The 27,066-nt window shown below is 52.4% G+C and overlaps 1 protein-coding gene across 1 annotated transcript in view; it reads left to right on the forward strand.

Moving 5' to 3' along the window:
• Positions 1-24,419, forward strand: part of RBM20 (RNA binding motif protein 20) — a 76,503-nt gene extending 52,084 nt beyond the window's left edge. The window contains exons 10-15 of the mRNA XM_045582216.1: positions 1,426-2,095; positions 8,349-8,444; positions 9,586-10,246; positions 11,849-11,983; positions 18,165-18,286; positions 22,655-24,419. Coding sequence (XP_045438172.1) covers positions 1,426-2,095; positions 8,349-8,444; positions 9,586-10,246; positions 11,849-11,983; positions 18,165-18,286; positions 22,655-22,765 — 1,795 coding nt within the window. The 3' untranslated portion in view covers positions 22,766-24,419. The remainder of the gene's footprint in view (positions 1-1,425; positions 2,096-8,348; positions 8,445-9,585; positions 10,247-11,848; positions 11,984-18,164; positions 18,287-22,654) is intronic.
• Positions 24,420-27,066: the final 2,647 nt, after the last annotated feature.

The raw sequence follows: 27,066 nt of genomic DNA on the forward strand, positions 1-27,066 counted from the left end.
CTAAAACAGCCTGAAAGTGTGTGTGTGTGTGTGTGTGTGTGTGTGTGTGTGTGCGCGCGCGTGCGTGCGTCTTCTAAACAGAGGCAGCTCTTGATTTTTGATAGCTAAATGTAGATGTAGGAGCAGGAGTAGAGATGACCCCCCCTAAAAGTAGCTACGTGACTCATCACTATGAACACTGAATGCATTCAGTTTTCCAACTTATTTCTCCCAACGGAAGTGGTGACCGCACACAGCTGTGGCTACAAGTTTGCCATTATCGCTGCCCTACAAAGGGGGTCCCTGTAGAGAGCCAAGGTGGAGAACAGCAGGAGTGGGCCCCTGGCCTGCGTGCCTTGTGGTTCTTACCCAGGGCAGCCACAGAGAGTGCTCTGACATCACTGCAAGGTGCTGAGCCCAGGCTGCTTCCCCTGAGGTCCAGGCAGCCTAGCCGGGTGCTAGGGAGCCACGTCTTCGTGTCCCTACTCAGTGAGGGCTGATGGTTTTCCTGGATTGAGGAACTACCAGGAAATTAAAATGGCCATTGCTTTCAGAATATGGGGTATGTGACTCAGTTTACCTGCTAAATAACCAAATAACCTTGAGAGAGAGAGAGAGAGAGAGAGAGAGAGAGAGAGAAGGAAAGTGTGAGTGAGTATGTGTATGTGTATGATTTTGTATGTAGCTGTTTATGTTTAGAATTTTTGTTTCTTTCTTTGTTTTTTAAACCATGGTTATCTGTGTGTTTGTTTGTTTTTTTAAAAAAAACCATGTGCAAAGCCATACTGTGCCATCTGCAGTTCTGCGGTAGGAGGGTGGGGGAGGGGTGACCCAGGAGACCTTGCTGGGAACCTTAGGCAGGTCGGGTCCTGTTCTGTTTTTCAGTTTCTTCATCTGAAAAATGACCAGCTCAGGGCTCTAAGGTCTCTGCCAACCCCAAATGCCTTCCTAGTTCTTTGCTTTTGGAATCTCTGAGCCCATCCTTTCCTCCTCGCCCCCCAGCCATTCGCTCCCTTATTCCATGCCCAGGATTGAGCAAACTGAGATGAGAAATAAGGAACACGGAGGCCTAGCGGTCCCCTTTATGCTGATAGAGGTGGAGGTGGGGAAAGGCTTCAGTCATTGAACCTGAGAGCCAGGCAGCCTTGCCCACCAAGCCGGAGCAGGCAACCTCACCCCCATCCCCACCTGCACACCCACGGGAAAGCTGAGCTCATTTCCAAGAGGGAGAGCTGAGCCAAACCAGCCTGATTATTCATCCCAGCTCCAGGAGCAGGATGGGCGAAGGGGCAGAGCTAGCTCAGGGAAAACCCTGCTGCCAGAAGCCAGAGGAGGAAGCGTCCTGATAAAGAGTGTCTGGCTGACGGGGTTATGTGCACAGACGAGTTATCTGAGCAGGATCTGGAGGGGTGCAGATTCTAAACTCCCTCCTTTGCTTCCTCACAGATACGGCCCTGAAAGGCCGAGGTCTCGCAGTCCTGTGAGCCGGTCACTGTCGCCGAGGTCCCACACGCCAAGCTTCACCTCCTGCAGCTCTTCCCACAGTCCTCTGGGCCCCTCGCGGGTCGACTGGGGCAATGGCCGGGACTCCTGGGAGCACTCCCCCTACACCAGGAGGGAGGAGGAGAGGGAGCCGGCTTCCTGGAGGGAGAATGGGGAGGACAAGAGGGACCGGACGGATGTGTGGGCACATGATCGCAAACACTACCCTAGGCAACTGGACAAAGCCGAGCTAGAGGAGCGACTGGAAGCAGGGAGGGGCCACCGAGAGAAGCACCCCAGGTCTGGGTCCCCCAACCCTCTTCACTTGGCATCAGGCTACAAGAGCCGGGAAGACGGCTACTACCGGAAAGAGCCCAAAGGCAAAGCGGACAAGTATGTGAAGCAGCAGCAGGATGCCCCCGGGCGGTCCAGGAGGAAAGACGAGGCCAGGCTGCGGGAGAGCCGGCACCCCCACCCAGATGATGCGGCCAAGGAAGATGGGCTGGAGCCCAGGGTTACCAGGCCCCCTGAGAGCACCAAGTCCAAGCCGAGTGAGAAAACCAGAACCAAGAGAGCCGACAAAGACCAAGAAGGAGCTGAGGACAGAAAGGAAAGCAGGATGGCAGAGAATGAGGTAATGATGCAATCTCCTCCCGGGGGAAGAGAGGCGGGTTCCCACAGGGAACAAAGGGACTAGCAGGATGATCAACAGTCATTGAATGAATGAAACGCTCACTGAGTGTTTACTCTGTGCCAGGCCCTGTGTGTAAGCTTTTTTCTCCATCAAGTCTTTTCATCCTCGCAGCGATCCTACGAGGCGGTAATGTTAATAATGTTATTATTACTCTAGATGAGAAACGGAGGCACAGAGAGCGTAAGTGAGTTGCCCAAGGACACACAGCCGGGAAAGGGCAGAGCTGCAGTCACACCTAGGTGACCAAATGCCACAGCACCTGCTGTCTTTCCTAGAAGTTAGGGAGGGACGGGATGCAAAGGCCTCCGTGTTCCTGTTTGCCCAGGTTGGAGCACCCCGAGGCTTTTGCGCCCACAGACTCTGCCAAGGGAGATTAGATCTCTGGTCCACTCTGTCTTCTCGCCTGCCCAAGGCATCTACCAATCCTGAGACCTCGAAGGGGGCGGTAAAGGAGAAGCAGCCACCACCCATACATTATACATGGTGTGTCTCTCTAGCCTAGGGGTGTTGAACTCAATCAGAGAAGGGGCCAAAATCTAAAATCCAGCCTAAATTGCGGGCCGAATGGTTTACTGAACAGTCATAAGCTGTCATTGTGATGGAAACGCAGTGGAGTGCAGTGATGACAGCGCGGTGCAGGCCACATTGCAAGGCCTGGCGGGATGGATTTGGCCCGCGGGCCTTGTGTTTGACACATGTGCTCTAGCCACTGTCCACTGTGTTTTGCTTCCACTGTAATAAAAACAGGCAGCAGTTGGCCGGCCTCTGTCACTGAAGCATCTGAAAGGCCCCATAACCTGCTGCGTGACTTCAGCTCACCCAGTGGGTCAGCAGGAGGACTCTGGAGGCGAGGTTTATGTGCTAACTTGGCTTACACTTCTTGCTGGAACTACCTGCGTTTCAGCGGGAGAGGGGCAGTGGGGGTTGAGGGGTGTGCACAGAGAACCCAGGTTGGACTATCCCGCACGCATATCATCTAGTCTGACCCAGGAGGGGGTGGCAATGCCAAGCCCAAATAAGGAGCCCAGTTCTCAGCTCCATGCACATTGAAGAGTCACGCTTTCGGCCAGCGTGTTAGCATGCCACTTTGCAGGTAGTGTGCTCAGTCCAGAGGTGAATAGGACACAGTCCATGTGGAGGCAGAGACCAAGGTCTGATGGTGGAAGCAGACCTACAGAAACCATTTGCAGACAGTGGAGCGGATAAGCTGCTCTGTGGGCAGTTAGCTTTGCACAGAGGCGTACCTTTGAGCTGAGCATTGAAAATGGGGAAGACAGTTCTGGAAGAAGCAAGGGCAAAAGGGAGAAAGACAGGCTGAAGAACCTGGAGATACTCCACATGACTATCTTTAGGGCATATTAAAGAATCATGTTTCTACGAAGTAAAATCTTGGCTTCGTGCAAACATAAAATGAATGCGTGTCAGAGCTGCTTAAGTCATTAATGAATGAGGAAACCAGTAAGATTTAAAAGCCAGTTCAGAGGAGAAGGTAAAGATCAGGCCACATGTGGAGGCAGTCAGGAATGTGGACATGGGTTTGCTAACAGAGGCAAGCTGACCTCTTCCACGGGGAACCTGGGACCAGATAAAATTCTTTGCATCTCTATGGATGAGAATCGCTTACATGACTCTCGATTATCTGCATTCACAGGGTTGTAAAGCAGCTCAGTTTAAGTGCAAGTCCAGACTCTCACAGAACCAGATACCCAAAGGGTGTGCTGGCAAATGGCCCAGCATTCCATGGAAGGACACCCGGTGATCTTTCTGCCCATTGCACGTTTCCACGATTTGTCCTGACTGGCCTAGTAGGGGGAATGCCAGGAAAGGAGACTAGGAAATGGGTAGAGGGGACGTGAAGGACCACGTGGGCCCCACTGAGGGCTTGAACTGGATCCTGAGGACTTATGGACAAGTGGGTGTGTTTAAGAAGAGTGTACAGGGGACTGGTTCCAGGGCCCCTGAAGATAATAAGATCCCAGGATGCTGACATCCCTTATGTAAGATAGTGAAGTACTTGCATATAACCTATACATATCCTTCCATAAGTTCTTAAATCATCTCTAGATTACTTACATAATACCTAACACAACGTAAATGCTAAGTAGATAGTTGTCATCCTGTGCACTTTAGGGATTAATGACAAGAAAAGAAAGTCTGTACGTGTTTAGTATAGATGCAACGACGCAGTATATGTCAACAACAACCTAACTTTAGTTTTGAGAATTTCTATCCGATGCGCAGATAGAGGTTCTCCAACCATATATACCTCCAACCACATATACCTGGAGATGTCCAAGGTGTTGGCGACAGGTCAGTGACTCAAGAAAAGGCACGGAGGGACCGAGAGCACAGGCTCATGCCTCCAGTCTGGCACCATCTGTCCCCACAGCAGAGGGAGGAGCTGCCCCTTCCCACTCCGACCCACATCCTGAGGCTCTTCTTTAGAGACTCCTGCTGAGTAGCCACTCCTCATGGGTCCGCACAACCCTCGCCCCCTTAAGGGGACACACATGGTGGGTCCCCCTGAGAGCCCCTGATGCAGAAAAGATTCAGAAAGCCCTGTGGGTTCCCTACAATCTGTCCCTGGAATTGGTCTGCCTCTCCGAGCCCTAGAGTGGGGTCAGTAGGGACTAGTAGGGGTTCCCCACAGACTTCTTCTGTGGGTCTGAAGCCAGGGGCGCAGCACACGGTGGTGGAATACTACCGTGTTTCCCCGAAAATAAGACATCCTCCGAAAATAAGACCTAGCACATGGGAAGATAAGACATCCCCTGAAAATAAGACCTAGCGCAACTTTGGGAGAAAAAATTAACATAAGACACTGTCTTATTTTCGGGGAAACAGGGTAGCAGAACAGAGTTTTCCTCCTCGCTGATCTCAGCTCTATGTTGTGATCTTGAGAACAACCCAGATCCCCAACCGGGCAGCCCAGGGCTCAGATTACAGACAGGAGGGACCGGACTTGGGAATGAAGGCCACAGGGCTGAAGAGGTGTCCTTGCCTTTCTTCTAATTTGCCAGGCACTTCCCACCACCAGGCGCACCCCTGCGCCCACCTGGGTCCCTCCTCACCTCTGCCTCAAGGCATTGTCACAACCCCACAGGTTTATCAGGGCCACTGCACCTGATCATACGACACTCCTCTTCTTCCCTGCTTTCCTTTCCTTGGTGGCACCCATTTCCTTCTAACCGATCCCCTAATGCCTTTATTTGTTTTATGTAGTGTCTGTGTCCCTCCCCTCCCCCCCTCCAAGTGTAATGCCCACGAGGGCAGGAGTTTTTGTCTGCCATTCTCACAGCTGTGTCCCCCGTCCCCAGGTGAGAGTGGGCGTTCAGTGCGGACCTGTGGAAGAAGTGAATGACTGGACCCAGACTCTGGAAAGCCAAGGCCTGGCTTCTGAGAACCAGGTCACACCCTGTGCTTCTCTCCCTCAATTTCCTTGGTTGTGAAATGGCCATGATCACAGGGCTGCGGCAGGCCTTTAACGAGCATGTTAACAACCCGCTGGGTCTCTGGAGAAGGGCCCGGGCTGGCAGCGCTGCTGTCTGTGCTCTCGGTGCGGAGGGTGGCCAGGTGCAGGCAGGAGAGCCACTCTGACCGCGAGGCCACAGGCAGGAGGAGAGAGAGCAAGGCCGTGGCTGGAGAGACCGTGGGAAAGAAGGGAGAGACCTGTTGGGAGGGAGTTGGGGGCTACACACCCAGATGCCCAGGGAGAGAAGCCAGGCGGGACACCAGGCCAGATGGGATGAGTGAAGCCTGGTGGAGCAATGGGACCATGGCAGACCCAGGAGGAGGCGCCTTGTGCTGGGAGCAAGCAGCCATCCACTGCTCAGCTCCATCCTGGGTCTGCCATTCTGGGGAGCATGCCCTGGGCTGTCAGATCTCTCGTTCCTTCGAGCAAGACCAGAGCCCAGCTATCTGTTGAAATTTCCCACGTGTAAGAAACTATAGACCAAAACATGCCGGGACAGATGGAGTCCAGAATGCAGCCACGGGTATAAGCAACCCACGGGAAAAAGAAATGGAAAACTACTTCTTCTCCATTCAGAGCCCAGCAGAGACCCAGGCACATGGAGGCAGGTGCAAGCTTGTTATTAATATTCCCTCCTCCCTCTCCTGCCAACCTCCATTGTTTTACCCACCAGGATCCATGGAGCACCCAGCATCGATGCTTCGTTGTGAGTGAAGCTGAAACGACCTCTGATCTCGAGGAGCTCATGGTCTAGTGCCATGGTTGGCAAACCGGCTCGTGAGCCACATGCGGCTCTTTGGCCCCTTGAGTGTGGCTCTTCCACAAAATACCACGGCCTGGGCAAGCCTCTTTTGAAGAAGAGGCGTTAGAAGAAGTTTAAGTTTAAAAAATTTGGCTCTCCAAAGAAATTTCAATTGTTTTACTATTGACATTTGGCTCTGTTGACTAGAGTTTGCCGACCACTGGTCTAGTGGAAAGACAGATGAATCAAAGAATTCCTCAAATGAGCAGGAGAGTGTGAGGGATCAGGGCTAAGAAGGAGATGGAGGCACACAGTGCTGTCAGTGCCTGTAACCAATCAGAGGCTTCCCTAGGTTAGGATGTGATGGTTGCGATTTGAAGGAATGGTGGATATTTACCGGGTGGAAAGGAGGGAACAGCATGTGCGAGGGCCCAGGGGCTGGAGGACTGCTGCTGGAACAGAGAGACTGGGTTAAAATGGTCAACAAAGGCCACGTCAAGAGGGGCCTCGGAGGCAGGTGAAGGATGTTTGTGCAAGAAGAGGCAAATGAAATGTGTAAGCAGAACGGGGCCGTGAGGGTATGATGGGTTTTGTATTTTGGAGTGATCATTCTTGATCGCCTTGGGGAGAATAGACTTGGGAGGTAAGGAGGAGGTCTAGCGGTGGCCATGGCTCTGTGGTGACAGAGCCCCTGCTTGCCACCATTGGGACCTAGTATCTTAGTCCATGAGCTGGCGCGGGCCATGGTGCATTGGTAGCATGTGTCTGTTCCCCTTCAGCTACTGCTGTCACCTGGAAGTTGTGCCAAGACCAAGGCCAGGGGTGCATGGAAAGCACTGCCCTGTCTGCTGTGTGTGCAGGGAGGAAGGGTAGGCTCCACTTGGTGGGGTTTTCGGCCTGCCCTGCCCCTCCCCGAATGAGCCAGAGAGGCTTTCCTCACTGTGTTGACCTAGGAGTGTGGCTGCTGTAACTGCTTGGGAAGGGGAGGGTTATTTATTTTGACAAGGGAAGGCCATGGGTAATGTATGCAGAGAGATAAAAACAGAGCACAGCGGTGCCCTGTTGGTAGACGCTGTGGATTCTGATGGTTAACATGGCATTTGGACCTGCTGTGTACTCAGGTTGGCTCCAAAGACGTGAGCAGGGATTTTGGTGGAATGTTGTGCTCCAAACACTGAAAGAATAAGGGCTTGAGGGTTTGAACTGTCCCAGCCTTGTCCATAATAACTCGCTAAACCAGTTAGTCCTGAGCTCCTGTCCCAGCGGGCTCCTCTCAGCTCCGGAGGGGTGTGTCTGCTTTGAAGGAATCAGAAGTCGAGTCATTTGTTTCAAACCAACCTCAGCCAAAAATGTGGAGAAAATGCAACTTGCCATGGGGTCCCCAGGAATAGTCATTGATTTGGTGACCAAAATTTAGATCACGGAAGAATATCCTCCCAAAACTTCTGAAGCAGAAGTGAGGAGACTTTTCCTACAAAACGTCAGATAGTAAATAGATACGTTAGGCTACGTGGACCAAGGAGAAAATGGAAGATATTATAGAGGTACTTATATAATCGTTTAAAATGCAACTACTTAAAAATGTGAAAAGCACCACTAGCTCCCAGACTATACAAAGAGACACTGGGTCAGATTTGGCTTGAGGACTATGGTTTGCTGACCCCCGTGCTAAAGGCTGGTGAGAGACCCAAATTCTCAGCCAGACGCTTGCTTTCAGTTGTTCCGTTTCCCGGATGAGAACGGAACCTCCCTTAGACCGTGTGACCTTGAACAAGTTACTTAACCTCTCTGAGCCTCAGTTCCCTCATCCGAGCAATGCAGATGATCAGAGCCTTCTTCTGAGGGGTTCTGTGAGGAGAGAAGAAACACGCCTTGGCAGCTGTTAGCTGTGCTCACTATCGTCGTTTCTCCCGGTGTTCCTTTCTCTCTGGGCCTCTGCTGACTGTTGATTTGGTTTGTTCTGTTCTTCCTTTGGCAAGGTTGGAAAGGGGGATGCGGAAGAAAGCCCCCCGTCAGTGGACTGGCACGAGAGGGAAGCAGAGTCCTTTGATCCAGAAAATACAAGAACCAAGAAGGTAAAGTTTGTCGCAGAAGCTGAACGTGTAGCCCTGTCTGCACAGCAGTCACCGGGGACCAAGCGACAGAGTGCCCGTCCCGCCTGGTGACGCCTGCTCTGTGGGACGTGCTCGAGGGCCCACCGTGGTTCCATGAATGAAGCCGCGTCCCAGCTCGCCCTGGAGGGACGGCTCTGCCCGCGTACTCTGTGTACTCCTTACGGGGAGATCTTGACCACATGCCTGGGCTCTGCCGTACTCTCCAGCAAGTTGGCTGCGCTCGTACGAGAAAAACATGTACCCAAAAAAGACTCGGGCTTCAGAGCCAGGTGCCCAAAATAGGCAGGTCCCTTGAGAGAGGCTGGGACAGGAAGGGGGGCTCTGGGCACTCCATCTGGGGCCATGACCTCAACAGGCCCAGACCCTGGGATTAGCAAGACATCTCCTGAGCTCGTAAAGATTGTTTTACACAATTAAAGTGAAAAGAAAACAAACAAACAAACAAACAAAAACCAGTTATAGTGCAGGGGCCACCACCAGCTCAAAGAAATGTCCCTGGCATGAGGCCAGCTTCGTGCCTTCCCGGTCAGAGAGGCGGAGGGATGGGTGTCACTGGCCAGGAAGCTGATCTCCTAAATCTGGCTCTTGGGCCCGTAGGCTGCTGGGAATACTAGGGGACAGCTTCAGGGGAGGGGCTGACTATGAGCTGGGCTGTGGAAGTTTCCCACTTTCAGGGAGAGGTACTTGGGGAAATTTTAGGGCGGGGGGGACTTTCCTGCAGTTACATTTAGTGATGCTTTCTATTCAAGGAAATCGCCCTAGCAAGTTGATCTATTTAGAGTGTACAAAATTAATCATCCATCTGAAAACTGTTTATTGAGCACCTATTATGGACCAGTGGTTGAAATGCGTTGTGTCCCTTTAAACAGTGGTAGATTTAAGCATGAAGGGTTTATTCCAGACCCTGTGCTGTTTTGAGCCTCGTCCTAGGGATGAATCGGTGGTGTGGGACTCGAGTGGTCCCCAGTAAATGTTCCCAGGGAGAGGTAAGAATGCTCAGGATCACTCTGGTTTGAAGGGGCCTGGGGCCGAGGCTCGTGCCCTGTGGCGGAAGACCGAGCTCTCAGCCGCCCTCTGACCTCCACCCTGCGCTTTCATTCAGGATCAAGCCTGGGAGAGCGGAAGCGAAGCGGAGGACGAGAGCTGGTACCCCACGAACATGGAGGAGCTGGTCACGGTGGACGAGGTGGGGGAGGAAGAAGACTTTATCATGGAGCCGGACATCCCAGAGCTGGAAGAGATCGTGCCCATTGACCGGAAGGACAAATTGTGCCCAGAAATGTGTCCCTGTGGGACAGCCGCCTTACACCTGGACTTGACCAAAGATTTCACCAAGGAGGGGGTCAAGGCCATGGGCAACGGGGCCACGGAAATCAGCCCTAGCTCTCCCAGAGAAGGGCCGTCTGCCCCCACGGGCTGTCCCAGTGACATGGACGTGGAAATGCCTGGCCTAAATCTGGAGGCTGAGCAGAAGCCAGCTGAATGTGAGACTGGCCTCTCGCTGGAGGGTTCAGATTGCTACGAGAAGCAGGCAAAGGGAGCAGAGAGCTCAGATGTTCGTCTGTCCCCTGCACTCCGGCAAATGTCTTCCCCCAAGCCAGCCGAAGAGAGGGCCGGGCAGCCGAGCCCATGTCTTGATGACAGCAAGGCCACGGGGACTCCCGAAGATGGGGCTTGTGGAGGCAGTCCCCTGGAAGAGAAAGCCGGCCCCTCCACCGATGCCGACCCCCAAAGCCAGGCTTGCCAAGGAGTGTCGACCCAGGGTAACTACCTCCCTCTTTCCCTGTGTGCATGGGCGGATGGGCCACGGCTCCCCCGGAGAAGGGACATGGGTAAGGTCTCAGCCAGCATGGGGGCGGGTGCAGAAAGTGAGCTGCCAAAAGCCTGGTTAAACCGGTGGAGCTTTTAGGCAAATGGTGCAGAGGAAATCAGACAGCAGGTCACATGTGTTCTGAGAAGCAGACTCAGATAGGGCAGCCTTCTCTGAACTTATGGGAGCCCAGATGGACGCTGACAGCGGAAATTAGCCAAAGTTTTGAATTATCAACCAAAGTTCCCTGGGGACAGCCAGCGGAGCTCTGTCTGCAGGACAGAGGACCACCCAGGCTGCTATTTCTGTGAGGCCCCAGGGAGGGGAACGGGATGGGCGGGGAAGGGGCGGAGAGACAGTGGGAGGCCCAGGAAGGAGCGGGCAGGGGAAGAATGAGGGGCTCACCAAGGGGGGTGCCAGTCCCCCATCCCCCTTCCTCCCGCCTCAGACCCACTTTTCTCCAGGGTCCGATGGTGAAGCAGGACTCGCCTTGGGACCTTCCGCCGGAGGGGATGCTGTGTCTGTGCCTGGCACTATGACATCATGAAAAACAGAGTTTAAAATAGGCTAAGCCCTGTGTCCTCTGCCAAGTGGAAACTCAGATCCATCCCGGGCTGGGGGGCAGAAAGGGGGAGTAGCCGTCCCACGTCCTCCCAGGGAAAAGGAAGGAGAGTCCATGTCCCAGGACGCCTGCAGCCTTGGTGGCGAGGTTGAAGTCGGAGGGACAGGCTGGAGTCAGGGGCAGAGACTTAGGAGAGGCGGCCCAGTCCGCACTCCTACCCGGGGCTGTGCTGGCGCGGCTCTGGGAGCCGGGCTCCGGCTTTCCTCTGTGTCAGGCTGACCTAGCTGTTTCCACCTGCGTGGCTCCGAGTCTCCATGGAAACTCTGTCATGTGCTGCCTCGTTGCTAGAGAAACGCTGGGGCCTGGGCTGATTCCAGAGAAAGGCCAAGAATAAAGGAGTGAAACGTTCACCTTGCTCCACTGGACCCTCCACCTCCCCCCCCCCCCACACACACACACGTACACACAGACACACACACACTTTTTTCTTCTCATGGTATAGGTCTCAGCATGCACTGGCATGCATGGCTCTCTCGCTTACCCAGGGTTTGAGTTCATGTTTAATAACATGAGCGTGGGCTGAGAGAGAGGCCTGGCCTTTCCCAGCTGCCCCGGTGCTCCTGTGGACGTCAGCACCCTGTAATTGCCTTCAGTGGTTCTTCCTCCTGCAAAGATGGGGTGATACGGAGTTGGGGGGAATAGGTGTGTATCATCCCCACCCAAGGCATCAGCAGCCTTCCCCTCCCCCTCCCCCAGGCCCTGTGCAAAGATTGGCTATGTTGTCCTGTGTGGCGTCCTCTTGGCAATGGGAAAAGCTCTTCAGTGATAGCATTTGGGTTCTGTCGAGCAGTCCTGGTCCGACTCCAGCCCCGTGTAATGAAGCGGTCCCAGGGGCCAGCCCTGATCCCGCAGCCGCGCGGCCAAGGGCATTGCAGGGGTTCGAGGAGGCATGCCGTGTGTCACCAGCTCTTGGCTCTGGCTCATGTTTTGCAGAAAACGCCAGGTACCTGGAAGTGAAGTCCCTGGACGTAAGGTGCCCGGAATACACGGAGGTGGAGCTGAAGCAGCCCCTTTCGTTGCCTTCCTGGGACCCGGAGGATGTGTTCAGCGAACTCAGCATTCCTCTAGGTAGGTCCTTCCTGAGAACTCAGCCCCAGGAAGTGGGCGCTCCCTAGGAACACCTAGGAGCTCAGCACGTGGTCCGAGTCTGTTGCAATCACCTACGCTGGCGAGGTGCTACCTTAAAGTCTCTTGCAATGGCAGTCGCCCGTCACAGAGCAGAGACTCTGGGACCAGGCCTTGAACGCACTCCCCCGGAGCCAGAGCTTAGGGGGCTGCCTCCCTACCAGGAAAGGCTTTCTCCCTGAGCGGCAGCCTTACCAGGCAGGGAAGCAGAAGCCCCATGGATGCATCTTCCCGATGGCCCCTGCCCCAGCCCTTCCCAAAACAGGGCTGCCTCTCCTCTCTTTAGGGTGATTAGCTCTCTGGGGCAATGATGCTGAAGGGGCTGTTGGGGGCAGGCTCTATGTCATTGACAGTGGGGGCACTGAGGAGAGAGGGACCTGGGTCCCATCGTTTTCCAGTTATTGGGTGAGTACTTATCCTCAGGCAAATCATACCCAGGAATGGTTTTTGTCTTGGGGTATTTTTCCCCAGTCACTCCAAGTCCTTTAGTAAAAAGCCGATTAATGAGAGAGGGAGAGGAAGAGAGAGAGAGAAAAAGGGAGAGGGAGAGGGAGAGGGAGAGGGAGAGGGAGAGGGAGAGGGAGAGAGACTTTTCTCAGAGAGCTTGGGAGTGGGAGGTACTGTCAGGGTTCACATGGCCAGGGAAGGTAACCCAGCCAGAGGCAGAATAGAGATCAGGTCTCTGTCCAGAGGGGTAGCTGGTGGCGTGAGGGGGGAGGTCTGCAGGGTGGGAGACACTAATGGGGGATGGCTTAGCTCCCAGACAATGGGTTGGGGATTCCTGGGCCTTCGTTTCCTCCTCTGTAATATGGGAAGGGATCAGACTGGTGGTTTTTTAATGGCGGGAGGAAGTGTTGGAGTGGGGCGGGGAGGGAGGTTAGTAATAGAGCCACCTAGGACACATTTTCTAAAAGGAGAGTTAACTAGGGTTTCAGGATAGGGAGTGAAGGTCCTTTAAGAAGGTTCCGTGGGAGCTGCTGACACCACCGCTAAGCCAGTGATGCCCACTTCAGCCAGCGCCACCTTTGAGTCTTTGTGTTGACCCTGAAAGGTCGGAAAGCGGCGAGACAAAGGAGTAGCAGCTGCTCAGAGAGGAGCTTGGGAAGGTGCTCTCAGGAAGTGGGCAGTGTGTGGGCTATGGGATGGCCACTGTCAATGACTATGTATGTGCCTGCTCCATCAGGGAGGTCAGTATGGAGGGTCACCCATTTCGTCATGCTTCTCTTTTGCTTTTCTTTTTTTTTTTTTAAGTTTCTTATTCTTTCTGCTCTCCAAGTGCATCTTTTTCATAAAGTGAAAGTGAGATGGAAAAGGAAATGTCCTTTTTTTTTTTTTTTTTTTTTTTTTTTTTTTTTTTTTAAGGGATAAATTTGCTGCGTAGCCTCCAGCGTGCCTCAGGATAAAAAACTAAAAAGAAGAAACACTGACACACTGACCGACTGCACAGGGGGCCTGGGTGTTGTAATCCTGGGGGACAGTGGCGAAGGCCGCCTTTCAGGAAAAAGGTGCTAGACAGTTCACCCATGCATTCTTCATGCATTCAGTCCGTCAGCAGCACCTACTGTGTGCATGGCTCTGTCCTGGGCACTCTGGGGGTGAGGGAGGGACAGAGAAATGTAGCACAAGTCTCTAGTCATTCAAGAACTTGGAATCTAATTGACACACAGAAGCAAAAGATAACAAAATCTGCTACCTTATATCATATTTTTTATTATTGTTTTTCATTACAAAAAAGTGTGAAAGATTACTGTAACAGATTTTAAAACTAAGAACCACATACATATTGAATGTCATATCTCTTCCCCCAGCCTCTCCCCAACTCCAGAGGTAGCCATATCCTCAAAAAGTTCTCCTCCCATAAAAACAGGATCACACTATATACATAATGTTCAACAATTTGCTTTTTAAATCTAACAGCGAATCTTAGAGGTCTCTTCTTGTAGGTACATAGAAAATTCCTTCTTTTTAACCATTGCAAATACTCCATCTTAAAGGTGCACCGTAACTTATTGAACCACTGTACTGGTGAATACTTAGGATGCTTTAAATCTTTTCCCCCATTATTAAAATAACTTAGCTTTTATCATTTGCCATGCAGGCACCATTCCTGGACTGTTGCATATATCATCTCCTTTAGCTCTCTGAAAACTCCTATGAGGTCGGCAATATTTTATTCCTGTTTCCCAGATCAGAAATCTGAGATGCAGGGTTACAAAGCTGCAAATCGGCCAGGACTGGGGCAGGGATTTCAATCCTGGTGGTTTCACTCTAGGACCAGGCTACCTCCGTGCTCTGCTGCCTCCTAGGCGAGCTGTCCCCTTTGTCCGAGTGCCAGCGTTTCTGAGGGCAGCGTCCTGGCCCTGGGGGTTGTGTGGTCATATGTATTTGCAACTTAGATGATCATAATTGCTGCTAAATTGCACTCCAGAAGGATTACACCAGTTTTAACTGCTACCTTGAGTGAGAGTTCTCATTCTCCACATCCCAGCCAACATTGGATACTACCAGCTTTTATTTTTTTTAATATATTTTTTATTGATTTCAGAGAGGAAGGGAGAGGGAGGGAGGGAGAAAAACATCAATGATGAGAGAGAATCATTGATCAACTGCTTCCTGCACACTCCCCACTGGGGATCGAGCCTGCAACCTGGGCATATGCCCTTGACTGGAATTGAACCTGGGAGCCTTCAGTTCTCAGGCTGTCGCTCTATCCACTGAGCCAAACCAGCTAGGGCTACTATTAACTTTTAATTTTCACCAACCTATTAGGAGGAACGTGGTATCTCATTCTGATTTTTGAAGCACCTCTAGTGAGGTGTAATTGATGTATAAGGACAAACACACATTTAAAGCGTACTGTCTGATCAGTTTTGTCAAATGCATATACCTGTGAGATCATCACCACAATTGGGATAATGAACATATTCATCTCCCCCCAGTTTCCTGATACTCCTTTGTAACCTTCTCTTTTCATACCTCAATCCCAGGTAACCACTGATGCCAGCTTGGTCGCTAACTACTAGTTTGCATTCTAGAATTTTATAGAGAGGGAACATACGGGATGAAGATTTTGGCCTGGCTTCTTTCACTCAGCGTCATTGTTTTGAGATTCATCCGTACTGTTGGGGTGTCCCCAGTTGGCTTCTTTTCATTGTGCAGGAGTATTGCACTGTGGACACCATGTTTGGTTTATTCATTCACCTGTGGATGGGCATGTGGGTCGTTTTGGTTTGGTGCTGTTAAAAATAGTAGTTTCGTACTGTACTAGATTATCACTTTGAAACCCATGATCTCATTGATCTCTGGGGTGGAGTGGGGTGTGTGGTACTATTTTCTGCATTTGACAGGCGAGGAAACTGAGGCCCAGAGACTTCCCTACCACCACTGGGTGAGTTCAGGTCAGAACGAGGGATTTCTAACCTGAGACCATGCTGCCCTCCTTGGCGTTGTTCATCTATAAATCAGGCATCAGGCATAGTCACAGAAGCCTGCCATGCCAGGTTATTTTGAGGATTTAAATGAATACTTGTGAGGTTTTAGTGTCTTCCCTTTGGAGGTCCTTAGGAAGGGTTGCCTGTTGTTATTATTTGTTCCTGAAGGCGTTATGGAGACCTACTATGTTTCCTCTTACTCTGGCTGCATAACACTTCACCTCCAGGGTCGGCCACCGTTGCTGAGGGACTTCTAGAAAGGTGGGGAACAGAGAGGCCTGGGTTCACCATGAGGAGGTGGGCATGGGGGAAGGGTGGGGGGCTCTGGATGACCCCAGGCAGTGCGAGCCTGCCAAGGCCTGCTCTTAACCAGAACCAAAGAGCATTGCCTGCAAAAAGCAATCTTCCCCTCCACCCAGCCCAGGCTTCGCTGGGATGACAGAGTTGTAATTACCCACCAGGAGCTATTATTAGACGGCAAATGCCGCTTTAATTATTGCGCTTAATGAGACTGAAATATGGGAGAACCAAATATGGGAGAACCTGTCCGGGCTGTGGCAGTGCTTCTTGATGCTGCCGCTTCCTTGGCTCTCACATTCCAGAGGTGACCTGAGGCGGGGTGGCCTCCCAGTGCCTGTGGCAGCTCCCAGGTACTTGGGGGAGTTACCAGGTGTCTGGGGATCCTCCCCATCAGACTTCCCAGCACTGTCTCTGCACTGCCTGGCACTTCTGAGCGGCCGCTGGGCGGGGCAGTGAGGAGAGCGGCTGCCAAACCATGGAGTCTGGCTCCCCGGGCAGTGGCAGTGAAGGATGGAGGGCAGGAAAGCGAACATGTGGGAGGCTGGCCTTTGTGGAGAAACATCTAACATGTGCAAACAGATTTTCTGAGCACCAGGAAAAATGAGAGGCGCTTCCCTGTAGCACCATTTGTGGTGTGATTAACCAGGTTTCCCAGACGAGGAAATGCATCTCAGGAAGTTGAGTAGCCTGGTTGGTGTGCTCAGTAGTTTATAGCGTCAAACTCTGAACCAGGAGGTCACGGTTCGATTCCCAGTCAGGGCTCATGCACGATCCCCAGGAGGGGGCGTGCAGGAGGCAGGCTGCCAATGATTCTCATCATTGATGTTTCTCTGTCTCTCCCTCTCCCTACCTCTCTGAAATCGATTAAAAAGTATATTTTAAAAAAAGAAAAGAAAGTTGAACAATGTAATGCACCTGAGATCACTGGGTAAGGAAAAGAGCTAGGTCTGTGTTAACTCTAACTTCCATTTTTCTCCCACCACCCTGTGGTACACCCCCCCCCCCCCACTCCCCGCCCTGCTCCTCATTCTCCACCCCCTCTCCCTCCTCCCACCATGGCCAGCTCTCTGCTCGCCCCCAGGAGGGCAGTGGGAGCTAACCAGCTGGCTGTGGCTGTGGCTGCAGCAAAGCCCAGCTGCAATGTGTCAGCACATGCAAGGAGGGCCCGGGCCTGCGTCCTGCGCTGGGTCCTGCCTCCCAGCCCGCACGCCCTGCTCTCCAGCTGGCACCGTGCAGTCAGGTGCCTGAGAACCCGGGGCGTGGGAGGGGTCAGCTGACTCTCCCAGGCTGGCACACAGGTCCTCAGCGCCCGTCTGTGCCCTCTCAGACCCAGACTCCTTCCACTCTGCTGACAGCGTCCTCGAGAGGGAAACTGCGCCCCTAAAACACCGTGGTGGAGGCAGGGGCAGCCACTGTCCCCTCAGAGATGGATTTCCTGGGCCAAGACACTCGCTTCTCTGGCTGTCGGGCCACTGTTTTCTTTCCTTAGAATCCAAAGGCCTCCCAGATTCTAAAATGACACATGAGGTGCTATGAATTGATGGTTCAGATGTAAAGACTGGAGAAAGGCGGGGCAATGTTTATGGTACACTAGGTCCGTGGTCGGCAAACTGCGGCTCGTGAGCCACATGTGGCTCTTTGGCCCCTTGAGTGTGGCTCTGCCACAAAATACCACGGCCTGGGTGAGCCTGTTTTGAAGAAGTGGCATTAAAAGTTTAAATTTTAAAAATGTGGCTCTCAAAAGAAATTTCAATTGTTGCACTGTTGATATTTGGCTCTGTGGACTAATGAGTTTGCCGACCACTGCAAAAGGAGGAGACACGTTGCTCTTAGGGGGCAATTAAAACTGCCTCCCCGCCTCCTGAAGAAGGCTCCCCTTATAGATAGTGTGGAAGAAAATGTTTTGATTGAGAAGACTCTGGGCGAGGTTTCCTCACTTGCGTTTATTTAAAAAGTTTTCTCTGGTGAACATCATTCTAAAACAAACCAGCGAAAACGAGAGCATTCTTCCAGGGTCCTGGCCACAGCCGCTGCAGAGAGGAGCAGATGACAGAGGAACGACGCCCAACAAGTGAAATGAATGAAACCTCCTCCCTCCTCCTTTCCCCAGAAGCGGGCTGGGACCAGGAGAGCCTGGACCTAGTTCCCAGAGGCCCTTGCAGAGCGGCAGAGCGTATTCTTGCTCAGCATGGCCATGCCTCCTACTCACAGCCACTGTGAGTGAAGTGGGTGTTGCTCTCTTCCTGCCAGATGAGGAGACAGAGTCTTGGAGAAGTTAGGTCACCCGCCAAAGTCAACAACAAATGAGGGGCGGAGCTCTTTGCCCCTCAGGGACACGGGGGCCTCCCATGCCTTCCTAATGGCCTACCCATGTATCCCCCATCCTTCTGCAGGAGTGGAATTCGTGGTACCCAGGACCGGGTTTTACTGCAAGCTGTGTGGGCTGTTCTACACCAGTGAGGAGATGGCGAAGATAAGCCACTGCCGCAGTGCTGTCCACTACAGGAACTTACAGGTAACCAGTGGCCATCCTTGCCTGGCACCGGCGCGCTCTCTAGTCTCTGTTTCCGAGTTCCTCTCTCCCTTCGCCACACAGAGACCTGACTCCACCGGGCCGCTGCACGCCGTGGCTGCCTCTCCTGCGCTCTCAGAGCATCAGCCTTCACGGTGGCACTTGCCACGCTCTGCTGGGCCGGGCACTTTGGTACCTGCCTCTCCCTCTGTCCTGAGTAACGAGCTCGTGTTCACCTGGCCCATGGTTGGGCCGACCCCTTTCACGAGGCCTGGGTGTGGCTGATGCGGAGGTTTCTCCGTGTTTCTGTTCTCCTGTGTGGTGCCCCTCATTGCTGGACTAAAAGCCACTACTGCCCACTATTTTAAATGTTCCGATGTTGCAACTATTTGTCACAGCAACAAAAAAACAACAACAAAAGAATGCAGACAGAAACCCTGCCCTCATGGATTTTCCAATCTAGTGTAGGAAATAAGCAATAAGTAAAATAAGTTTTATAGTACATGAACAGGAGATGTATAAAAAAATACTCCATAGTTCATCCAATCTAAGGTGCCATCGGTTGTAAGACACACTGTTTTTTGATACCAAGAAAAAAATGTTGAAAATTAAACAGGGAGACTCCATCCTCTGTAAAATGCCCCTCAGTTTCAGAGATGTTAATGTTGGGGGGAAAGCATCTTAAAAATCAGTGAAATGTTGCTCTGTAATATACACCTAACTAACAGGTAGCATATTAGAAAGAGGTTTTCATAATTAACTTCTGGCATAGGCTGTGCTTAGTAACCTAATTGAAAGCGGGGCATATCAGAAAGCATGGGCTGTCTTCTGTTTTTACTATTAATACATCCTTTGCTTACAGGAATCAGACTGATTCTTGATATGCAAGGTCTACACTCAGGAAGACCCTCAGGGTGGCAGCGGGCCCTAATTCCAGAGAAGGCGTTGCTGTCTCAGTTAAATTGTTAGAGTGGCCGTGATGGGAACTGAATCACCTGGCCACAATTTCGGAAGTATACACATTAGCTCAGCTATTCCGTGGAATTGGGGTTATACCTGGGAATAGGTAATTTGAGAAAGTTCACCCCTAGTGAAGAAACTCAGAGGTGGGCCAGTTCTCTTGTGTTATATTTGAGGCCCAGAGAAGCTATGGCATGTGTCTGACACCACACAGATGTGTGACATCACCACACAGAGGGTGAGTTACCAGGCCTGGAAACAGATCATCTGATTCTTAATCACTTTCCTCTTTTTACTCTATGAACCTGGTCCTGCAAACTGAGACCCGTAATGGCCTGGGCCACCATCTGCAAGGGACTGTCATTGGCTGTGCCCAAACTCGGGTCATTTAAGCCTCCTGATTTCCCTCCAGAGAGCAGCTGTCCTGTGGCCAAGGAAGCCATGGGGTGTGAGGCCCAGGTTACGGCCCCTCCTGGGGGAGGGCAGTGAGGGCCTGAGTTGGCCAGACTAAGAGCTCACACTGGGTTCACAGTTCACACAGAGTCACCGAGGGCAACCATCCACCCTGAAGACATCACCATTCCCCACCCCAACAAGATGAAATATGTAGAATGACATTGATGGGTGGGGTCTTGAAGATTTTTCCAAACCTGGGTCCTTATACTAGCTGGCATCTTCTATAAATGCAGCTTCCTGTACCCACTGTAAACCTGCTTATTCATTCTCTCTAGAGCTGGGCATGAGAATCTGAATTTTAAAAATCTTTCCAATGGATTCTGATACCTCAGTGGAAGAACTTTTGATATTATGAGCTAGACCCCACAGCTCAAGGTCACCCAGGAACTTAGAAAGAGTGCCAGGGCCTCTACTTCTAAATCCCGTTTCTCCAGGGTAGTGGACTACACTGCATTCTGGGCCTTAGGGCCACACACCCCCTTCCCTCCCAGGCAGACTTGCCTCCCACTGCAGGGCAGAGCCATGCCTGTGGTCCCTAAGCATGTCCAGCCCAGACAGTGGCTAAGCCCCTCACACCTGCCAACCACAGTTCAGGTTTCCCTGTGCACCTGTCAGGGAGCTGGGAGCCTCCACCACAGGCTTCCCAGATAGGGTTTCTGTCCGTGACCTTGACAGACTGTCTCTGTCCACATAGTCTGCCCACCCCACCCTGCCCCAAGTGATAGGTGTGAAGAACTCAGACCCACGGAGCAGGTGCTGGCTGCCACCCAAGTCAGGCAGCTTGTAAGCTTAGCTCCCCCATGCCCCCACTTCCTGGAAGCCTTGGTGGGGATCGGGTATTCCTCTTCGAGGCGGGGAGCAGATGGAAGGAGTTCTGTCAGGGCAACCCCTGCCCTGCCTCCCTGCTGGTCCCGGCCCTGAGAGAAGCCCCTCGGGGAGATCCAGAACAACAGGTGGAGGCAGGACCAGATGGGAAAACGCGATACCTGCTTGGCTCCAGGCCAGTGAGGAGCATGCCCGTACCCCGCACACTCACCCACTTGCCTCTCTGTGCTCCCCTCCCTCTTCCCAGGCTGAGGCAGAGAGCATCCGGCTGCCATCTAAGCCTGGCCTGCAGGGAGGCACGGCCTGCCCCTCTCCCATCTGGCTCACCACCTCTCAAAGCCACCCATGGAGAGGCCAGGCCGACCCAGGCATCCTGTGCCCGTCACCTCTCTGCCCCTCAGCCACCCTGGGAGGAGGAAGACACGTTTCCCCCCAAGTAGCAGATTGGGGTCTGAGGCTGGGCGAAGATGGGCGACTCCCTTGAGCCAGATGATGGTGCCACTCGTGCTAAAGAGCAGCCTCTCTGAGTGTTTACCCGGTGCCAGCGCTGTGCTAAGTGCTTTATGGTCCCTCTCCTGCACTTCCCAGCAACCTTATGTGGCCGTTCCGTTATGACCCACACTTTTTATTTATTTATTATTAGTAGCCATTTATTGATCAACAATTTGATATTGTTATTTCAGATCTTCAGAATTTGCCCAGATGGAATCACAAGCATTACAAATGTTTCCTTTTCCCTTAAAGATAAGGATAGGAGCAGGTGGAAGGAGTTCTGTCAGTGTAACTCATGTCAGTGCAGTTAGTGACATTTGAGAATAAATTAACAAAAAAAAATTTAGTCTTATCATTTATTGGAGACAAACACTAAGTTTTACTTACATTTCATGGGGGGGGGGGGGAATTCCAGTGTAAACAATAAGTCAAAGCAGTCCTTCACTTGCAATTTTAGAGATAAACATAGATATGTCATGCTCTCCAGCCCTACGTGGCGATGTAGTCTACAGTATAAAGCACTCAGAAAACCGATCTGCAGTTTTATATGTGCTACACGGAGATCATATCCTGTAATGTATGTAGAGAAGGCTGTGTGTCCTCAAGGGCCTTATGTATATACATACAATTTTAATAACCTTTAAAACAAAGATCAAAGTTCATTGAAGTCCTGTTGCATTAAAAGTGAAATAGCAAAGGAGCCAAATGATCGCTTGAAGTTTAAAATCCCTACATTGTCCAATTCATACGACCCACACTTGACCGAGGTCAGAGATGTTGCATGACTTGGCCTGCTGAGATGTAGGATCTGACTCAGGTCACCTGACAGCGGAGCCCACACACTTGACCATGTGCTGGGCCTACCCCTGCCAGCTCCCAATCCGGGGCTATTTGTAGCACCCCTGGCTGCCCTGCACACAGAGGGCCCAGCTGGGGCCCCGACGTTTTCTATGCTGTCTCCCTGTGATGGATCCAGAGCCTGGGAGCGGCCCAGCGTGTGGCTGGGGGCCAGTCCCAGCAGTGAGAGTCCCGGGTTGTGAGGCAGCCCAACTGCAGGACAGGAGTCTGTGGAAGGACCTCCAGGCCACTCCACCTGCCCGCCTGCCCAGCAGGAAACAGGCTGTTAGGCCTCTCAAATGTCAGACGTTGGTGTTGTCTGTCCCCATTCTTAGGGGACAGTGTTTCTCTCCCCGGCCTTTCCAGCTTCCCCCTCCTCCCTCTTCCTCCACACGTGGTGGATGTGCTGCCCGGATGCTGGGCTGCTGGAAAACAAGGAGAGGTGTCCTGAGGACTAACTGAGAATAGATTAGAGAAGCAGTGAGAACAGAGCTTGCACGGGATAAAGGCTGTGGAAGTGTCTGCTACTGTTAGGAGCTGGCCTTTCTAGGTTTGCTACAGGAGACACACGTCCCTTATGCCCTGACATAAAGGGGGAGAAAGCAGATGGCTTAGCCTGGGTGCCGTGGCCCCAGCAGGATCTGGGGAGGCCGGGGAGGAGGCCGGGGAGGGGTCCCACCCACTAGTTGGGGTAACAGGAGAGAGAGGCCAAGCTCACACCGCCCACTCCTCTCCTCTCTGTCCTGCTAAGTCACCACTGACCCTCTTCCTTCCTCCTGTGTCCCTCTCTTCCCGCCACAGAAGTACCTGTCCCAGCTGGCCGAGGAGGGCCTGAAGGAGCCGGAGGGGGCCGGCAGCCCGCGGCCTGAGGACAGCGGCATCGTGCCCCAGTTTGAAAAGAAAAAGCTCTGACGCTTGGGCCTCTTGGAAGCCGGGAGGGAGGGCGCCCACCCAGGTGGGACCTTCCTGCCCGCCAGGATGGGAACTCACGCCAGAGAGGAAAGGACAGCAGGCTGGCCACGGGGCCCGGTTCGTTCTCAGAGACTCAGGAAAATGCGCTGAAGTGTTTCCCAGAGGCCTCACCCTGTGCGTCCAGCACTCCCCCCGCCCCCCACCCCCGTACCCTGGGGTCCCCCACTCTCTCCCTGTCACTCTCCTTGCCTTCAGACAGTCTTTTCATTTGCTTCTCTCTCTTCTTTCCTCCCTCTCCCTCCCTCCTTCCCTCCCTCCTTCGTGCCAATGGTTGTTTTCTTTTCATAAAAGCCAACTTCTCAGGGATTTTCAGTGTTCAACTTCTTGGTGGGCCAGGCCAGGCCAGGCCGAGTCATCCAAGGAAAAGATTTCACGGAAACTCCTGGGTCAAGAACCGCTTCGGTGAACCTGGGCAGTGTCTCTGGCTTGGCACGCCGCGCGGGCATCTGGGTGGGGTCCCCCGTCCCAAGAGAGGGGCCCCTTCCACAGTCTGTTGGCAGAAGCTGGGAGCTCCTCCAGCTGGACCACCTGTTGGAAAAGGCCCTGGTTTTATGAATAACGCCTTCACCCTCTCAGTTATTCTAGACGTCTGCCAGGCTCATGCCTTAAAGGAAAACGAAGTGAATTTTACAGGGGGAGGAAATGAGCCCTTCGTATTGGGAGCTCCGATCATGTCCCCGAAGCAGGGTCCCCTCCACTTGATTTCAGGAGGGGCCAGGGTTCGTTCTGTCCCGGACAGAGAGTTGGGTGTAGATTCGCACCCATTAAAGATGAAAATGGAAGCATCCTCCCCATGCCGCCGAAACAGCAGTTGGTAAAAGCTTAGGCTGGATGCCGGCCTCTCTGCCATGGGTGTCACCAAAACTAGGAAATGGCATCTGTCCTTGGCTCACCCTTGGTGCCTGCACTCTGGGCTTCCCCTGTGGAGTGGTTTTAGATGGTGTCTCACGGGTAGGGGGTGGAGGGCAGAGAAGCGAGGGAAAGGAGGCTGCAGAACTGAAGAGCATTTGAGGGTTGCCGGTGTTTGTAGGTAGGCCCTTTCCGATTTGGCAGAAGGTCAAGGGCCTCTCAGAGTTGACCCCAGGGGCACACTTTGATATCAGATGCTGTGAAGAACAGAGCCCTTGCCCCCAGCAGGTTGTCTGACTCTGGAGGGCAGCGCCTTAGGCCCCAGGTGGACTGCAGGTCTCTAGTGGAAAGTCCCATTGGAAGGCTTTGGGATAACGGCCTTGGGGGAAATGAGGCTCGGCTGCCCTAGAGAAGCCAGGAGAAGTTCAGAGAGCCTCGTGCTACTCCCACAATGGAGATACTCACCTGGAGGCGGCCTCTCCGGCTCTGTCCCTGGAGACAGTCCCAGTGGTTTCTGTTCCTGACCGACTAGGAAGAGGTTGATTCTGGGTGGGATTTTTGTTGTTGTTTTTGCATTTTTCTTTTTAAGGTAGATAACACTATACCGCATATTCTGTCCTCCACTAATGGCAGAAGGGTAGAGAGATTGTCTGCGTTCGACCCTGACTTTTTATCAGTAAGGAAACTGAGGCACAGACAGGAAAGAAACATAGAACACAAATAAAACGATCACATGTGAACCCTGGGGCCAACGGCCACCGACAGGGAGAGACCTGTGGAGAACCTGGAAACAGATGGGCCGGGACAGGTGTGGTGAGAAGAGGCTGCGGGAAGCAGGAAAGCTGATCTTGGCACCTGGCCACTGGGGGCCTCAGAAAGCTCGGGGTTTGGGAGCAGGGTTGGAAGATGATGACTCAGCCCAGAACTGGTCCCCTGGCTGCCTCCACATGCTTTTTTCTCACCTGGCATTCTGGAAGCCAGCCTCCTCCATTTCTCAGAAAACACTGGGCCCAGTGTGTCTGTCTGCCCACTGGAGGGACATCCAGGGCCAGCTCTCCCGCCTCCCGGCCAAACCTTGCTGGGAAAAGCCTCAGCCTCATGAGAGGCTAGGACTGTGCATTTTCAAAGACGCTGGCAGTCTTCTTCCAGCAAAGGGGAAGCTGACCCCACCAGCTCATCCCTCCGCCCTAGCAGCGTTTCCATGGAAACCTGGATAGCTGTTCAAACAGCCTTGTTCCTGAGTAAAGTAATGGCTCCCTTGCTGACAGACTGACCTTCTCCATATGGCAAAGCTGGAGAGAGCCTGTGGGAAGGAGGGAGGAGGTGCGCTCTGCACTCAATCAGAACCTTCAGTTACCAAATCATCTAAGAATCTTTGTGTGTGTATATGTATAGATATATAGATATTTATTTTTATTTAAAAATTTTTATACTATTTCATTGGCATTGTCCTTCACCACTCTCTAATTTTCTCTTTTTATTCCTACGTGTGTCATACACACCACAGTATTAAAGGCAACCAGGAATATATTGATTTATTTTTTAAAGCTTTTAATCAGTGTTTGTCAACCATTTCAAAGATTGTTCAAGAGCAGCTGCTACCTTGAGCAACAATCATCTGTTCCCTGGGTTGATGTCACCAAAGGCCTGAGTAATTTTTTTCATGGTAAACACCTGAGATAAAGTACATCCAGACAGTATTCCCAAAGAATTGGTAAATTGGATGTCGGTGGGAGTGTCAGGGTTTCCCTCCCTTGGGATGTCCGAGGCTGTGTTAGATTCTACTTGAACTGGACCAGCGTTTATTTTTTGAGCTTATGAGAAAAAGAAGAAACACTAGTCAACTGAAGTTTGAACTTGTAAAGTTTTGAAGTTTGTTGAGTGTCCCATAAATTGTCGGCATTTTTCCTGATCTGTATAACTGACCGCAAGTGCTTGTTTTTATGAAAGAAAAGAAAGAAAAAAAAAAAGATTTTTTAATAAAGAGAATTTGAAAGCTTGGGAGTAGCTGTCCGTCATGCAGGGATCCCTTGACTGTTAGCTGGGGAACATTGACACAGAGGCCGGGGCCTGGCCCCTCTCTGATCTGGAATGTTCCTAAAGGCCTGAAAAAGAGGAGACACAGAGCTTCCACCTGGGACTTTGGGGGGACTCGGAGATTCTCAGGGGAGAACCTCGGAAAGGACTGAGTCTGGGAAAGTGAGAAGCTGGGGTCCCTTTTGGAGGATCAGGTAGAAAAATCTCTTGGTCTCTTATAAACCCCTATCCTGCTACCTACTGCTCCCCAGTCTTCTGGTTGAAGTTGCACTGCACCAGACTCGGGCCATTTCTGGCAATGTCATCCCCTGTGGGGGTGGGGCCTCACCCGGCACTTGTTAGCCTGTGACTTCCTAAGTCCCACTTTCTTGGTGGGAAGGGATAATGGTAGTAATCCCCTCCCGGTTCCTTCAGGGTTAAGTTAATCACCACTGCTGCACAGCACGAAATCTAGTTTGCTTTTGCAATCTGTGCCCTGAACTACATCTCAGTGGTTCTTGAAGTTCTTTCTCCACCCAATGCTGGTCTCCGGACCTCAGTGGGCCAGCCCTTTGAATAGCCTGAGACCTGCGAGCCCTCCCCTCCTCTTGGCCCTGACCCTGAGTTCCTGGGGAAGGGACTGGGCAGTCTGGCCCCAGAAGACAAAGTGAGCAGGGCCGCTGTAGTTGGTGGGAGCAGACTTAGATCTGAGGAAAGTGCCGGTTCAGCGGGCCCCACTCCCAGCCTAGGTTACCTTCCTTGGGTGGAGCTGGCCTCCAGTTCCCAGCCAGGAGGGTGGAGAAACCTTTCTGCAACTGCCGGCTGCTCCCCAAATGCTGAATGGGTGTCCTATTCCCCTACATTCAGGAGCCAGGATGCCTGGGGGTGCCCCTGGTGCCTCGTCTCAGCGTGTCGCTCCACATGGCACAGCTCTGGGAGGTACATGCACATGGTATTCTGTAAGATAGCTCTCCCAAAGCTGTGCAATGGCAATATTCTGCTATAGAGCCCGCAAGTTGCACCTTGTCCCATGCCTGGTGTTCCCATTTGCTCACCAAAGTTCCTGGGGCCCTAGAATCTGGTTCTGATCCAGTCATCTGGGCTTGACATTCAGAGCCACTCTCTGTACTCGCTTCTCTCACCAGGAATCAGCACCGGACTGCCCCTCCCTGCCTGCCGCGACCTAGGCACTGGTGTTTGCTCCTTACAGTTTCCCAGGATCCCAGGCCACTTGGGTACTGAGCTTGGCTCCTGTCTGGCCTAAGACCTCTGTGCCCCTCTGAGCATCTATTGGCCATCTACCTAGGCAGTGATGGGACATCTGGGCTCTTCCCCCACCCCAGTCTCCTTTCCCACCATGGTGACCCTAACAAAGG

The sequence above is a fragment of the Pipistrellus kuhlii genome, unplaced genomic scaffold (genome assembly GCF_014108245.1).
Source record: "Pipistrellus kuhlii isolate mPipKuh1 unplaced genomic scaffold, mPipKuh1.p scaffold_m20_p_15, whole genome shotgun sequence".
Taxonomy (NCBI): domain Eukaryota; kingdom Metazoa; phylum Chordata; class Mammalia; order Chiroptera; family Vespertilionidae; genus Pipistrellus; species Pipistrellus kuhlii.